Genomic DNA, 18,035 nt, shown 5'->3' on the forward strand with positions numbered 1-18,035 from the left:
ATCCAAGACCATCTCGTAAGAGCCCGGCAACTGTGAAAAGCATGAATGACATGTTCTGAACCCATGTTGACCTGGATTGTACAAGGTGAAGCAGCCGTTGATCCTATTACGGCTACAAAATACCTGTCGCTGATTTCGCGAGTTTCTGTACTCTCGACCCTGGCCTTAGGCCAGATTTCCCTGTTCGCAAAGCAGGCGGCGGCGGCTGCTGCCGCCGTCGCCCGCAAGCCAACATGATATTACAACCTGGCTGGTTTGGGAAACTTCTACAGGAAAAGTAACTGCTGGCTAAGCATGTGTTGATTACCCATGCAATATAGGTCCTATTCACATCTAATCATTCCTATTAGTGTACCGGTAATTTTTAAAACTATCCGAAGAACTCTTTTTAACGTTATAGTACTTGGCATTTTGTTGCACTCTTCTACAACTTTCGTCGAACCATAGCTTTCTCATTTATTTTTAAATATAAATTTATACCGTAAAACTTCAATCTACTTTAGCGAGTTCTGTCATACTTATCCAGCAACCTTACCTACGTTCATCATAAAGTTTAAACTGTATCCGCTGTTATCTGTAGGTTACCTGTAGTTGGTTACCGTGGGTTACCGCCCTCACGGCCAGGTCCAAGACCAGGCCCCCCAATTACTGGCAGATCGACAGAGCTGTTGATACCAACATTTTGCCCACCATCTGCCCTGTTACATCTCACTAATTCAGAGATACGGAAACCGTCCGTGGGTAAACTGGTCGTCTTAAACAAAAACCGTACGATACATGTTTGCAAAATTTAGTAACTTGCAGGGGATTACCAAATCGTTCACGCAGTCCTTCATAACCAATTACAAAATTGTGCAGGGCCCTTGCATGTTTTTAGTGTGGTAGGTGACTCGAACACTCCTTAATTTTTCAAAGGAGTAACTGGGGTTCAAACAGGCAGTTTAGCAGTCACTTAGGCTATTGCTCCATAATATGTCCTAAGACAACATTAGGACCACCAGACCGCGGGTAAGAACAGATGGTAGTATCACATTAACACCCAACAGCAAGTCACCAGATAAGAATACGTAGTATAACAAGTCACTAGGTAAAACAAGTAATGTAACAACAACAGTCACCAGGTAAGAACAGGGGGCGCAATAATAAATCATCCAAGAGCAGATGGTACGAAAAATTAGCACAGGTGGTCGGTGAGAAGAGGCGGAGACGGTGAGTCACCAAGATGGCGGTAATCTAACAGATGTTTGTGTTGGGCTGGTGTGGGGGTCACGGTCGGGTCACCAAGCACTTTCTCCACACCCAGCTGTGTGCCGGGAATGCATCACATCCCGTCATCTCCATCTCTACTTTCCATCCCATTTAAAAGTACAATTAAGTAAAACTGTCAACATGCGTGATCTAAGATTCTTCAGAGTTAGATATATTGTTGGAATGAGTTTAGAAGTTTTCGAGAGGAAACTGGACCATTGTTTCCTGGACTACTCTGCTGGGTTGTGATGACTGTGGAGGTTTACGGGCCACAAGCACCACAAGCCTGGCTGATAAAGCAGGGAGCAGGAAACCCTGACCTCAGACTGGGATACGAAAGAAAGAACCCTCGAAACCGGCCACAGGTATTTCTGTCTTTCCTAAATTTAATTTATTGTAAATTTATATGTCGTAATAATCCCCTGATGCGAGTCTATAATATGACCCCCTCAACGCCTCAATGAGAACATCTTAATATCTGTGTCAATGCTTAAACAGTGATGACCTAATGGGGCAACTGCCAGACATCTGGAAAACTGCAAATGTTCACCAAATATACCAGCGCTGTATGACCCATATGGGCTTAGCGGTTAGTTATGATTATAATCACCAAATATACAAAAATGGAAACATGCAAGAAGCACTAGTTTTGCAGAGACTATAAGAAAGCGTCTGACACAGTACCATACACTAGTGTGCGATATAAAGCTGCAAGAGCAAAAATAAACAGAAATGTGCAGAAGTAGATACAGGTAACCTGGAAAATAGACGAATTATCTGAGTGGAGTGAGAGTCCCCCAAGGATCAGTGGCTGGACCCCTGCTGGGGTGCTGCGTAGTTCACTGGCGAGAGCATTCCACTCACAAACGCAAGGACCAGGGTTCGATTCCTTGCCATGGAGAGACAATTCCTTGCCAATTTCCTTATACACCCCTTCCCCTGCTGTTCCTGCCTGCCTAGCAGCAAAATATAGAGACCTGTGTGTTAGAAAAATGTTGTGGGTAGGATCAAGGGGGGAAAAACGTTAGAAAACTAGTCCTTGTGTAATGTCCTATTATGTGTAAGAAATCACTCACTCCAGTAGTTGCTGGAAGTATTCAAATGGAAGGTAAAATAAACTGAATCCCTTGTATCAGTGTTTGCGAGTGACGAGAAACAACTGAGGACAGTAACCACTGATGAGGTAGTACAAAGTTCCAAGGAGACGTGAACAGCTTGCAGACGTGGCCTAGAAGAGAAAGAGATCTAAGATCTGTGTAGACAACGTATAAGGAGAAAATCGTTGAAAAATCATTGAACTAAGCATATCGCTGAAATGCACATCAACTATAATACGTATCATATAGTTTATTAAAGTTACGTCAATTGAAAGTAAAGATACGCGGGTTCAAGAGTAGAGCTCACCCCTATCCTCCGTAAAAGTCAGTATGTAATTACACACGCTCTGACGAGCACTCAAAACTAATTATCCTGTGATAAATATATACTGAACAATACGAGTTTCGTCACAATATGTTAAGCAATGCCTTGTTGGAGCGGCCGCAGCAGTTTACCTAGAGTCATATAAAGTGTCTGCAGTGTAAGGTTAACAAGGTGGTGACTCAAGGGTACTCTCTCCACAATACACCAGCTGAAAAGGTTTGATGATACTGCACAAGCACGCGTATTCAGATGACAACTCGCAACAAAATATATTATCCCTCTCGTTCGAACAAAATCAAAACACCGATAGTACGCGTTACAGATGACCAAAGGTTAAGCGTCACGGTGTATAGGCAGTCAAGAGCATGTCCTGTGATGCTATGTTTACCTCTTGTGTCTTAACAAAACAGTTTACTTTAAGCATAATACTTTACATTACTACTACTACTAAGTACAAAGTTGATGTTCATACAAGCATTACTGCATTTCATAATATATGTAGTGTTTACATTATATAACAAGTAACAAAATAGAACCGCCAGAGTGGCTATTTATTTCGCACCCGCAGTTCAGCCTGTGAGCAACAGCTTATTGTGCACCCGCAGCTCATCCCGTATGCGGAGTGCAAAAAACATGATTACAGAGGTCACAATTTGTCAAACACTACTGGGCATATTCGCTTTCCTTAAGCTATTACATTAATTTTACATACAGTATTACATTTCATTGTACAGATAATCATCTACCCAATGCAGTATGTAAATGCTATCTCAAAAATAAATAATTACCACTCGAAACTGGGGTCACTTATTAGATGAGATTCTAACCCAACAAGTCTGTGCAAAGTGTGAATACAATCTAAAGATTTCAAATATGTTATTAACAACGAAGTGATTTACAATTTCCTATTGGGTTTGTCTGGAATGTCTCTCTTAATGTGCGGATGTTTAAACATTTTGAAATATAATGAAATATAATGTGTGTATGGCCCCTGTGTCTGTACACACACTAACATTCATCCAATTACACAAATAACCCGCACATAAAAGAGAGAAGCTTACGACGACGTTTCCGTCCGACTTGGACCATTGACAAAGTCACACAGTGTGACTTTGTCAATGGTCCAAGTCGGACCGAAACGTCGTCGTAAGCTTCTCTCTTTTATGTGCGGGTTATTTGTGTATCGTTCCAGTCACGGTATTGTGCCTTTTTGTTATTCATCCAATTAATATACAAACTGAACTGCCTAGATACCTGTAGCCTAGCCTTACCTGGAGGTAACCTGGAGGTAACCTCCAGGTAACCAGGTAGCAGTGACCACGTCTTAAGTCTTCCGTCTGCTCGGCGTTTAACTTTCTCCATAAAGCTGATTTGTTTGACATTACATTACGAGCAATGGATTGGCTAGTTCCTATCTGCACTGCTCTACTTGAGATTCGTTTGCTAGTTCTTTTTTTAATAAACGTTTTCAAAATTCTGTATGAGAAACAAATTATATTCGATATTCTCTTTGCTTATTAATTTATCAAGTATAACTTTAATCCCTTTCTCAATTTATACACGTTTCTAGTACATGTGTATTAATGCCTCGGGTATTTAGAGCAAGTAATGGGGATGGATTGTGGGTTAATTAAGTTTAAAGCCTATCGACTGCAAAGGATCCTTAATGATGCATGTAACCTATTCACCACCAGTCAAGAATACTTAAACACACGAGATGAAATTTGTGTATATACTTACAGTTGTGTGTATAGTATATATCCTTGGGACAGAGAAAAAAAAATGACTATACAATTACATTTCCTTCAGGAAAAGTGCCTTAAGCCTTAATGCCACCGAGGACTCCTGATCTCAGGAACTGGATTTAACCTTTGTTCGAACACGAATACCTCGCATTTCACAGGTACAGGTTTAGTGCTTCCCCATATTAAAAGGAAAAAAAAAACAACTTGACAAACACCGGTATATGGCCAAGCCAGGAACAGCACTGAAATCACTCGCCAACAACAGTTTAAAAAAATCCCCCCTTATATTTCATTTGTTCACTTTTTCTGCTCTGGTTTTTGCTAAAATAACATTAATAAACAACATCCACACTATCACGCCCGAGTGTCCTGTTAAGCGATTTTTATTAAAATATAAATATTACATATTTATTCGGGCTGTAGTGTGACAAGATAAGATCTCCGTAAGTTCTCTTTTTCCTTACCACACGAGTCATGTATATATAGATGTACACAAGGCGACCAAACGGTTTCAGTTCCATGGCCAATGAAGCTACTTCTGATATAGTTAAGTTACTTAGGGCAAGCACAATTGCGGAGGTTTACTCGCATAAGATTTTGAGGATCTCAAACTTTTATGATGACCTTAAACTTTACCTCGAGTATTTGGGCTATGCACAAACTGAACTTTCAGGTAGCAGAACATGTGGTGCACCATCTGCCACACCAGACCAGCCGTGTGGTATAGGGTGGAGTAAGGGGCAGTGCTCGACACAAACAGGAAGGTATACACTGTCCTCCTCTCCTTTCCTCTCATCCCACACCAATAAGATTAGAATAGGGTCAGAGCAACCAGGAAACAGTGAAAAAAAATAAGAGGACATTGTAGTATATAAATTTAGGTAACACCAACACGAGTGGAGACAGTGAAAACAACAGATTAACAGCATGATTGTAAAGTCAACAGAAACAATGTTTACTAAGAAAGAGAGAAGGGTAACGCATTAGGAATTTAGTGTTTTGAGGAAGTAAATAATTTAAACAGGGATGAATTAAAAGACTACAATAGCAGGGAATTATATGACACGAGGACTTGACGTAATTGCAGCTCCGTCACAGAAAAAAAGGCCAAGGACAGTATGATGATAAGGGAATACCACATTCCGGAAACAATTGTCCAAAAGAGCACACAGGACAAAAGGAAAAATGTCGATGACAAGACCTCAGTCACAGGGAGATAGAAATATGAAAATTGGGACCCGCATGCGAAAATAGGAAAGTATAAAGGCGAGGGAAAATAACTAAAACCTTCCTGGAAATGAATATGCAAACCCGTTAAGAACGATCACACAGTATACTAGGATTTGAGTGTCTGGTAAACGTGGGGATGGGAAGGTTACCTGCAAGTTATATATACCTAGTAAACTGAAGAGAATAAGCGGGAAATTGTTCAATAAAAGAAAACAACATGGGATTAGAAGCTTTCTGAGAAGAGTAAACAAGGAAATAAGAAACGGTAATCTGCGACAAAAAATAACAATGACCTAAATATGTGTAAAGAGGCTGTAAAGAAATTTATATCAAACACAAGAGGAAACGTTAAACAGAATGGCCAAGATTCATCCAGGACTGTAAAGAGGCCAAAGTCATATAAAGGAATTATAACAGGAAATACGAAAAATGTGACAAAATATGACAATAAGGTTAACAGAAAATTGGGAAATAAGCCTAAAAATAAGAAATGATTGCTAAGATGACAATGAAAAACAGCATCAAGGGCTAGACAAACCAACATTGACCACAGCCACATACGAATAAACATGGCCGTGAAAGGATGAAGAAATCATTAGTCATTAAGATGACAGAAGTATGCAAGATATTTAGCAGAAGATTTAAAAGGGAGCAATAAAGAAGGTAACAGAGGAAAGACGACATTTCAGTCAACATCCAGAAAAAGAAAAAACCATAGGGATGTTAGAAAACTCTTTAGTCTTAGGATGGTAGTTTGTTTTTAATTTTGCCCTCATTTATAAGACATACTGTGCCCTACACCCTGTGGATGGAGAATGAAAGTGACCAAGCGGGAGCTGATGAAACTTAACTGTACTTGTCTGTTGCGCTCGTTAGTGGAGGCAAACTTTATACACAATTTCAAAAGTAGGTATGACTAGGTCCTAGAGAATGGGATACCAGTAATGGAAGTCAATATAATTTATGAGACGTGGCCAGAGACGATGAACTGGTCCTGCGAGTACAAATACCTTAGTACAGATCGACGAGTACATACATATCTTCACAACAAAGCACTACAATACACGCCTACATGACGACAGACTGGCAGGCACCACTAGCCACCATGATAATGCAAGCAACACAACCACTACGTCTGTAATAGTATAGTCAATGAGTTGATGCTTGTGAAAGTGTAAATGTGTGGTCATGCCCAGAAGATGGGTTGATTGTGAGCTGATGTGTCCTAGCATTCATTATTCCCGGCATCATTATTTCCCTCTAATTTTAGGTAAACTTTCAATCATACCTCACTGCAGTATTCTGCAAGTGTTTCTCCTTTTGTATAACTTGGTCTATTATAGTTCTTTCCCTCTTTATGACATTTGTAGTAAGTTTGGTTAAGTGTTTAACTATGATTCTAACCGTATCTCGGCTTATCTTGCAAACTCTTTCCTATCTCTTCAGCTTGTATCTGTTCGTTTCCCTCCTTTGTACTCTATATTCCTTTCGCCCCTTTTCGCTCCTCGCTCTGGCCTGCCTGCATCTAGAGCTCTCTCTCAATTTCATATGCCTCTCCTGTATGGTAAAATCTTTCTTTGACCTCACCACACTTATTATTTAGACTTTCCATAATCTCTCGGGTTGTCTGACATTCCAAGTTTCCTTTCCTAGTGCACTTCCTTTAGAAAACTTTTTTATCTTCATAATCTCCTCTTTTGTAGTTTGGTTTTCTCCCGATCCCACTTCTACTAGATAACCTAATACCTGGAGTATACCTGGAGAGGGTTCGGGGGTCAACGCCCCCGCGGCCCAGTCTGAGACCAGACAATAATCACTTACATTATACTAAATTTTGCCTATATTAGATTCGTTATATATGAATATCAAATAGAGTTTTGCCTGCTCATTCCAACCTCTCATCCTTGTGATTTTCTTCAAAGATGACTTAGTAGAGGCTGGCAAGTAAGAAGCAAGAGTGGCGAAGATTTTGGGAAGGATGAGGCAAGGATTAGTATTGTTAGGGACACACGAGAGCTTAGTGGGGGGACCGGGATGGTGTGAAGGTTTGTAGACGACTGGTGAGCGGCAGTAGACATACTAACGTAGGGAAATGGAAGAGGCAAAAGTTATAGGTGGGAGGGAAGGTTGTGAAGGGAAGATTAAAGAAACGGAATGGATAAGTCGTGTTTAGTGGTTGTTCTTCACTGTTCACATAGTTGTTCATTGGTCACAAATAATCCGCACACAGACTAAAATGGTCAAAGTCGGACCGAAATGTCGTCATAAGCTTCAGTCTCCTGCGGGTTATTTGTGTATTGTTCCAGTCATGGTATTGTACCATTTTATTCTTTATTAACTAGTAGATTGTGCAGGAGTCGAGTTATAGCTCCTGGTCCCGCAAAAACGATGTAGAAGCCTCCATTAGCTTTACCTGTTGGTGTCTGCCCAGGTGGTATGTATGCTTTTTCCCTATCCTCAGCTCCTTTCCTCCCTTCCCCTTCTCCAATACGCCAATCCCCTTCACATTCCTTCTCCCTCATCCTACACCTCTCCCTTCCCTCCGTTCTTCCCCCCCCCCACTCCCTCCTCCCTCTCTTCGTCGCCAGGTTTACACTAAAGTGTTTATTGATTCACTAACGCACCGTCAACAACTCCAATACCCAGAGTCAAGAGGCATTCTGACATACTTATCGATTTACATAAGAAGCAGTGAAAAGAAAGATAAGGGTCGAGCATGAAAAATAAGAGAAGACTACAGAAATGCATGGCTCATAACTTTAGAATACCCTCTTAAGAAAATTTATCAGTTAATAATTCTGGGATCGTCAACCCTGGAGATTGGTCTCAGACCAGGCCTACCAGGTTGGGGAAAAAAAGAATAATGGATTAAAAACTATTAAAGAACACGCAGGAAAGTAATGTGGATAGTGAACGCAAGGTACTAACAAATGAACAGAAAAAAATGTCAATACCGAGGCTGGAACTAGGACGTCAAGAGTATCGGCGAGTATCGGCTAATTTTGTTATGGGTATCGGCCCATGTATAGTATCGTGCCATCCTTGTCTGGAATAATTCACAACTAATCCACAATCTGGAGAAATAACTTGAGATAGGTCGATAATGGTCATGAACGGATAGAAACTTTGTTTACAGTTTCCTCTCCAAATTGTGGGTTACCTGTGAATTACCAACACATCTCTCAAGAGTGAACTTTATACAACCCTTCTTTAACCCATCACTGATGGCCGGGCTGCAGTATTTACGTCACTCAGCGAGCTAGCTGTCAGAACCAACTGCTTGATTTGTCAGGAAGAAAATAAGGGATGAGTAGAGTCGGGCACACTCGAGTCCACTCATCTTTCCTGGACTGCCCCTTCCTTCAACTACCATACTGAAGAGGTAGTAATTCCACTGTTCAAATAATTTAAATCTTCTGGAAGGAAACCGCTGAAGCAGTAGAAGCCACTGAACCCTTTGTGAAGCGCTTAACGATATCCCTGTTGTCCTACCCAGTACGGGTAGGACACCTAGAAGTACAGAGGTGCCTGGGTGTTAGCCGACTGGTGTGGGTCGCATCCTGAGGACAAAATTAACCTAATTTGCCCGAAATGCTCTGCTTAACTAGTACTAGTACTGGGGCCTCCCAGCTCAAGCAGGGAGACCCTAGTAATAACGGAGTATAGTACAGAAACATGGTTACATAGTATGAAGAGAATCTAGCTATCAGAGAGTGAGTTAGCAGTACACTGCTGATATACCAAATTTTAGATATAACATGTTAAAGTCATTTGGTACAACGGTACGGAGACGAACACAAGGACGTGTCACAATGGTACGAGGAGGCTCACACAAGGGCGAGTCACAAGACTAAGGGAAGATAAGGGTGGTTTACACTGGTACAAGGGGGAGGGGAACAAAGGTGAGTCACGATGGAACAAGGGGACACATGAATGAGTCACAACGATACGAGGAAAAACAAGTGAGTCACAGTGGTACGTGGAGGGAAGTATGTATCACAATGGTAGTAAGGAACTGATACAAAAATGGACCACAGCAATACAAAAAAAAAGTACTTACGCCTCGCAGTATGGAAGTTTGTTGTATCCCTTGTAGGTCTTCATGCTGAGGGTCATGGCACATTCCTGACACTTGAAGCACCCCTTGTGCCAAATCTGCGAACGAAAAGTCAAAATCAGGTCACTAGGGATACAATGGTTAGAGAATCACACTGAAGTCGCACAAGACCACAATGAAGAGCTGCCTACCTTGGTAATGTAATAAATAATGCAAGTCGTTATATTTAAAGTAGATAAATATACATTTGCATGCACTAAAAACACCCTAGTTTACACAATATCAACTAACGGTTGATAATAACACAGTAACACAGGGCTCTGTATTTTGCCGTCGTAGCGCCTAGTTTATTATGCACCCCACAATCATTCTGTGGATGACAGAACGAGAGCAAGGGATATAGTGAGAGCAATGAATATACGAAGGCCTACTAATCACGCAGTAAGACAGTTAACAGAAGTTACATGAATGAACATCTGTACATATTCGTGTATTGTCAGTCTTTTTATTACAATTAAGTAGACATTTAAAAACAGTATAGAAGAACGTGAATATGGAGTTGAACTCACAGCTTACGAGCAGTTCGATCAGCGTGTGCACAGTAAATGCTTATAATTAAATGCATATAACTGAACCCAAGTTACATGTGAATTTATATACGGTGCAAGTTTTGTACCTATATTTGCCAAGTTTGTGGGTTTTACTTCAAATATAGGCTTGGAAGTGCATATCTGTGGCACTTTATTTGCTACTTAACTCTCTCTTAATACCATTATTAATCCTTAACGCCGAACAATCAACATTGTACCTAACTTCCTCTTTTAAAGTACCTTTTCGGGCTATTTTAACCTTGTCATGTGAAACAAGCCAATGCCAGACGAAATATACAAGATTTACACATCAATTCCTAATAAGACGCTGTTGAAAACATTGTGAGATTCCTGTTAAAGTTTAGTGCAATTACGATGGCACAGTTTATATGAACGCTAGCTCAGTTTGTAATTATTAATTACTATACCTAACTAGTATATGCATGGATCAAATGTTAAGTAAATGGACAAAGATGCGAGTAATGTGACATTTTATTGTGGCAACGCTTCGCTCTCCAGGAGCTTTGTCAAGCCGTTAACGGCTTGTCAAAACCAGTAACGGCTTGACAAAGCTCCTGGAGAGCGAAACGTTGCCACAATAAAAATGCCACATTAGTTACGTGTCCATTTACCTAACATTTTGTCGGTAATTCTATCGTTATTACTAATAGATCAAGAGCCCTTAGTCTGCATCAAGACACCTTCCTTGAGGAACCAAATCAACCGATATTAAGCTGTATGCTGCATATTCAAGCAATTCTGCCGGACGTTCTTCACCTTGCACATCTAGTATCGGGCCCTTACTCAGACAGGATGGGACTTACACAGATGACAACAAGGAAATGAGTGAAATATTGAAACTCCAGTACGACTCTGTGTTTAGTGAACCACTAATCGGTCTGAGGATCGACGACCCAAATGATTTCTTCATGAATGAGCCTCAAAACTCCATAAATGTATGCCAGATTTCCGACATTCCCCTAACTCCGATAGATTTCGAAAAAAGCCATTGACAACATGCCTATGCACTCAGCCCCGGGCCCAGACCCGTGGAACTCTGTTTTCATTAAGAACTGCAAGAAACCCCTCTCGCGTGCCCTAAGTACACTATGGAGGAGCTTGGACATGGGTGAAATTCCACAGTCACTTAAAACAACGGATATAGCCCCACTCCATAAAGGTGGCAGCAAAGCATTAGCTAAGAACTATAGACCAATAGCTCTGACGTCCCACATCATAAAAATCTTTGAAAGAGTGCTAAGAAGCAGGATTGCAAATCACCTGGATTCCCAAAATCTGCACAATCCAGGGCAACATGGGTTCAGGGCAGGTCGCTCCTGCCTCTCACAACTACTGGATCACTATGGCATGGCCTTGGATGCACTGGAAGAAAATCAGAATGCAGATGTAATATACACACTTTGCAAAAGCATTTGACAAATGCGATCATGGCGTAATAGCCCATAAAATACGTGCTAAAGGAATAACTGGGAAAGTGGGGAGATGGATCTTCAACTTCCTAACAAATCGAACACAAAGAGTAGTGGTCAACAGAGTTAAATCGGAGGCTGCCATAGTGAAGAGCTCTGTTCCACAAGGCACAGTACTCGCCCCCATCTTATTCCTTATCCTCATATCAGACATAGACAAAGATATACACCACAGCACCGTATCATCCTTTGCGGATGATACTAGGATCTGCATGAGGCTGTCATCTGCTGAGGACGCGGTTAACCTCCAAGAAGATATAAACAAAGTTTTCCAGTGGGCAACGGTAAACAATATGATGTTCAATGAGGACAAATTCCAACTACTCCGTTATGGAAAACTGGAGGAGATAATAACTAGAACAGAGTATACTACTGACTCCGGCCATACAATAGAGCGGAAAAATAATGTAAGGGACCTGGGAGTAGTAATGTCTGAGGATCTCACTTTCAACGATCACAACAGTGCCACGATCGCACGTGCAAAGAAAATGATAGGATGGATAATGAGAACTTTCAAAACGAGAGATGCCAAGCCCATGATGATCCTTTTCAAATCACTTGTTCTCTCTAGGCTGGAATACTCCTGTACATTAACATCTCCATTCAAAGCAGGTGAAATCGCAGATCTAGAGAGTGTACAGAGATCCTTTACTGCACGTATAAGTTCTGTCAAGCACCTTAACTACTGGGAACGCTTGGAAGCACTTGACTTGTACTCGTTGGAACGCAGGAGGGAGAGATATATCATAATCTACACTTGGAAAATCTTGGAAGGAATGGTCCCAAATCTGCACACAGAAATCATTCCCTACGAAAGTAAAAGACTGGGCAGGCGATGCAAAATGCCCCCAATAAAAAGTAGGGGCGCCATTGGTACACTAAGGGAAAACACCATAAGTGTCCGGGGCCCAAAACTGTTCAACAGCCTCCCATCAAGCATTAGGGGAATTGCCAATAAACCCCTGGCTGCCTTCAAGAGAGAGCTGGACAGATACCTAAAGTCAGTGCCGGATCAGCCGGGCTGTGGCTCGTACGTTGGACTGCGTGCGGCCAGCAGTAACAGCCTAGTTGATCAGGCCCTGATCCATTGGGAGGCCTGGTCATGGACCGGGCCGCGGGGGCGTTGATCCCCGGAATAACCTCCAGGTTGCATTTTATATTCACACAAGTTTATCGCTATTTTTGGTAATCCTGTTTGAATGTATATCAGAAAACCGATTCCTGATAATGCAATGTTTAATTTAAAGGCACTTGGGTCGTCCATCATGTATTGCTGTTTCAGTTTCCTGGTTGGTTGATATCCGAATATTCGTTTTTATAATACTTTAGGGGAAAATCCTTAAGAGCAAAAATGTTCAGATTGCCCAACGGTGTTTTGCACACTATTGTCTAAACAGCGGAGCAGTTGGTCAGCGTGTACCTAGCCACTGTTTACAAACTTCTCCTCTTTCTTGACTGGATGGCCTTTCAATGTCAATGTTGAATATCATTTCTGACTCAACACTGCATCATCACAGAGCCACCACTCCCGGCTATTCGAGTTGATAAACTTTCAGTCATAGGTGCAAGCTGCATCTCAAGTGAGGAAGCGTCTGTGTCGTGCACCATGAGAAGGAACCAGTAGGCAGAATCCCTTTCCACCAAAGATTAAGGAGAAGAACCTTGTGACGACGTTACGGGTCGCCCTGGACCACTGTCAAGTTACAACTGACCTGACACTGGTCCAGGACGGACCGAAACATCGTCGAAAGATTTTTTTTTTTTTTACGAACTGTTGCAGCCACGGTATTGAGACTATATATTCTGTATAAGCCCTCTTCACCCCTGGCAGGTTGAAGAAGTGTCGTAGTGTCGTCAACGACTTTTGCCGCCATATAATAATAATAATAATAATAATAATAATAATAATAATAATAATAATTACAATAATTTTTCAGGTTGATACAATGTTTGTAGAGATGGGGTGACAGTTATGCACGAAGAGATCCCAAAGCTATGTATAGCAATAACGTGGAAGAAGAGAACAGGCTCCAGCCTTCCCTGGAGAAAAAGAGAACAGGCTCCAGCCTTCCCCAGGTAAGAACAGAACAGGCTCCAGCCTTCCCCAGGGAAGAACAAAGCGGGCTCCAGCCTTCCCCAGGAAAGAACAGAACAGGCTCCAGCCTTCCCCAGGGAAGAACAGAACAGGCTCCAGCCAACTACTCCGTTATGGAAAACTGGAGGTGATAATAACTAGAACAGAGTATACTACAGACTCCGGTCATACAATAGAGCGGAAAAATAATGTAAGGGACCTGGGAGTAGTAATGTCTGAGGATCTCACTTTCAACGATCACAACAGTGCCACGATCGCACGTGCAAAGAAAATGATAGGATGGATAATGAGAACGTTCAAAACGAGAGATGCCAAGCCAATGATGATCCTTTTCAAATCACTTGTTCTCTCTAGGCTGGAATACTGCTGTACATTAACATCTCCATTCAAAGCAGGTGAAATCGCAGATCTAGAGTGTACAGAGATCCTTTACTGCACGTATAAGTTCTGTCAAGCACCTTAACTACTGGGAACGCTTGGAAGCACTTGTACTCGTTGGAACGCGGGAGGGAGAGATATCATAATCTACACTTGGAAAATCTTGGAAGGAATGGTCCCAAATCTGCACACAGAAATCACTCCCTACGAAAGTAAAAGACTGGGCAGGCAATGCAAAATGCCCCCAATAAAAAGTAGGGGCGCCATTGGTACACTAAGGGAAAACACCATAAGTGTCCGGAGCCCAAGACTGTTCAACAGCCTCCCATCAAGCATTAGGGGAATTGCCAATAAACCCCTGGCTGCCTTCAAGAGAGAGCTGGACAGATACCTAAAGTCAGTGCCGGATCAGCCGGGCTGTGGCTCGTACGTTGGACTGCGTGCGGCCAGCAGTAACAGCCTAGTTGATCAGGCCCTGATCCATCGGGAGGCCTGGTCATGGACCGGGCCGCGGGGGCGTTGATCCCCGGAATAACCTCCAGGTAACCTCCAGGTTCCCCAGGAAAGAACAGAACAGGCTCCAGCCTTCCCCAGGGAAGAACAGAATGGGCTCCAGCCTTCCCCAAGGAAGAACGTGATACATTCTTCCCTAGGAAAAACAGGATCCAGCCTTCCCCATGGAAGAAAAGGATCCAGCCTTCTCAGAGAAAACAGGGTCTATCCTGCCGCAGAAGGTAGGCGGCTTTATAATATGAAGAGTACTTTGACCATTTATATTATTCATCATTGTTGGCAATAAAAATAATACAAGAAAAAAATTAACACTTAAAACTACTAGCAAGAATAAACCATACAAATTCTATCACACCAAGTTAAAATAACCAGCATCAGTTAAAAAAACTGTCAAAATACTTTCCTAAAAGCTCCTAGGTATCAGAAGAAACCAGAAACACTGCTGGAAGAAGCGTAGACATCTTCAAGAGAAAACTGGACAAGTATCTTCACCAGATGCCAGATCAACAAGGGTGTGATAAACATGTGGGGCAGCGGGCCTCCAGTAGCAACAGCCTGATTGACCAGGCTAGCACAAAACGAGCCTGGCCCATAGACGGGCTCTGGGAATAGAAAGACTCGAAACTCATCCTTCTTCTATTTCATATGCAAAGCACCAGAAACCGTGGCTCGGTTGGTAGCGCACTCGGCTTACAGTCTAAATGTCCGTGGCTCGATCCCCGGCAAGGGTGGGAACAATGGGCACGTTTCCTTAAACCTGCTGCCCCTCTTCACCTAGCAGTAAGTAGGTACTTGGGTGTTGACTATTGTGGGTGGCATTCCAGAGGCTGGTAGTATACTTTAAATAAAGCTGAGCTTTGCAATAAGGTAAGGTAGGATAAAACCTCTTGGCCTGTAAAACTGATGTTAAAAAAAACTTTTGTTTATTCAGCTCTCTAAACAGATTCCTTTATGCTATTTATGCCAACTTGCTACTGTCGTGACCAAAATTTATTTTTCACAATCCGTACTGTAATTTATATCTATAAATCGTTCCACGTCATCAGCCAGGAGAGCGTGTAAATTTAAACGAAAGGAAAAATCCTCGTTATTTAAGCCAAAGGATGGAAGGGGAGGGTGCCGAGGTCTTGCTTAGCCACTTAAACCTCACCATCACGGTACTGTCTCCCAGCATCGGCGGGGCTCCACATTTTTGTGCCGTGTGTGAAGACCAGTTAACCATTCCTGGATCTCTTGATTGCAAGGTAAACAGTAGCATACTGGGCCAGAGCAGACAAAATATATTGGAATTGGACAGTGAACCGAGATACAACAAGGGGAAAGAGCGAATCGAAGTTCTTGAAGGAGTTAGGCGGAAAAAGTACTCAGGAAAGTTCAAAGATTTCAGAGGGTAATGCCTAATTTATCTTGGATACACTTCCCAGCAATTGATATGCTGGATGAAGTATTTGGAATATAACTGTTTACAAACATCTTCGTACTTATACATTATCCCTTAAACCTTTTGTAGCATATTCCTTAATAAAATCTGTACTCACCTAGTTGAGGTTGCGGGGGTCGAGTCCGAGCTCCTCTGTGTGTGTGTGTGTGTGTGTGTGTGTGTGTGTGTGTGTGTGTGTGTGTGTGTGTGTGTGTGTGTGTGTGTGTGTGTGTGTGTGTGTGTATTTTTAATTTAGTATAAAAGAGGCATGAATGTAAAAATGGGAGCGGAAAAAAATATTTATAGCATGTGTACTCACCTAGTTGTGGTTGCAGGGGTCGATTCACAGCTCCTGGCCCCGCCTCTTCACTGGCCGGTACTGGGTCACTCTTCCTGTTCACTGAGCTTAATCATACCTCTTCTTAAAGCTATGTATGGATCCTGCCTCCACTACATCGCTTCCCAAACTATTCCACTTCCTGACAACTCTGTGACTGAAGAAATACTTCCTAACATTCCTGTGATTCATCTGAGTCAACTTCCAATTGTGACCCCTTGTTGCTGTGTCCTATCTCTGGAATATTTTGTCTCTGTCCACCTTGTCGATGTGTGTGTGTGTGTGTGTGTGTGTGTGTGTGTGTGTGTGTGTGTGTGTGTGTGTGTGTATAATATATATATATGTATAATATATATATATATATATATATATATATATATTTATATATATATATAAATGTATAATATATAATATATTATTTTTTATTATCACACCGGCCGATTCCCACCAAGGCAGGGTGGCCCGAAAAAGAAAAACTTTCACCATCATTCACTCCATCACTGTCTTGCCAGAAGGGTGCTTTACACTACAGTTTTTAAACTGCAACATTAACACCCCTCCTTCAGAGTGCAGGCACTGTACTTCCCATCTCCAGGACTCAAGTCCGGCCTGCCGGTTTCCCTGAATCCCTTCATAAATGTTACTTTGCTCACACTCCAACAGCACGTCAAGTATTAAAAACCATTTGTCTCCATTCACTCCTATCAAACACGCTCACGCATGCCTGCTGGAAGTCCAAGCCCCTCGCACACAAAACCTCCTTTACCCCCTCCCTCCAACCCTTCCTAGGCCGACCCCTACCCCGCCTTCCTTCCACTACAGACTGATACACTCTTGAAGTCATTCTGTTTCGCTCCATTCTCTCTACATGTCCGAACCACCTCAACAACCCTTCCTCAGCCCTCTGGACAACAGTTTTGGTAATCCCGCACCTCCTCCTAACTTCCAAACTACGAATTCTCTGCATTATATTCACACCACACATTGCCCTCAGACATGACATCTCCACTGCCTCCAGCCTTCTCCTCGCTGCAACATTCATCACCCACGCTTCACACCCATATAAGAGCGTTGGTAAAACTATACTCTCATACATTCCCCTCTTTGCCTCCAAGGACAAAGTTCTTTGTCTCCACAGACTCCTAAGTGCACCACTCACTCTTTTTCCATCATCAATTCTATGATTCACCTCATCTTTCATAGACCCATCCGCTGACACGTCCACTCCCAAATATCTGAATACGTTCACCTCCTCCATACTCTCTCCCTCCAATCTGATATTCAATCTTTCATCACCTAATCTTTTTATCCTCATAACCTTACTCTTTCCTGTATTCACCTTTAATTTTCTTCTTTTGCACACCCTACCAAATTCATCCACCAATCTCTGCAACTTCTCTTCAGAATCTCCCAAGAGCACAGTGTCATCAGCAAAGAGCAGCTGTGACAACTCCCACTTTGTGTGTGATTCTTTATCTTTTAACTCCACGCCTCTTGCCAAGACCCTCGC

The 18,035-nt window shown here is 42.2% G+C and overlaps 1 protein-coding gene across 3 annotated transcripts in view; it reads right to left on the reverse strand.

Annotated features, from left to right (window-relative positions):
- Window positions 1-18,035, reverse strand: part of Lasp (LIM and SH3 domain protein Lasp) — a 161,604-nt gene that overhangs the window by 112,827 nt on the left and 30,742 nt on the right. For all 3 annotated transcript variants that reach the window (XM_053786675.2, XM_053786674.2, XM_053786676.2), the window contains exon 2: window positions 9,706-9,800. In XM_053786675.2, the coding sequence (XP_053642650.1) occupies window positions 9,706-9,800 (95 nt within the window). The remainder of the gene's footprint in view (window positions 1-9,705; window positions 9,801-18,035) is intronic.

This window comes from Cherax quadricarinatus, chromosome 41 (genome assembly GCF_038502225.1).
Source record: "Cherax quadricarinatus isolate ZL_2023a chromosome 41, ASM3850222v1, whole genome shotgun sequence".
Lineage (NCBI taxonomy): Eukaryota > Metazoa > Arthropoda > Malacostraca > Decapoda > Parastacidae > Cherax > Cherax quadricarinatus.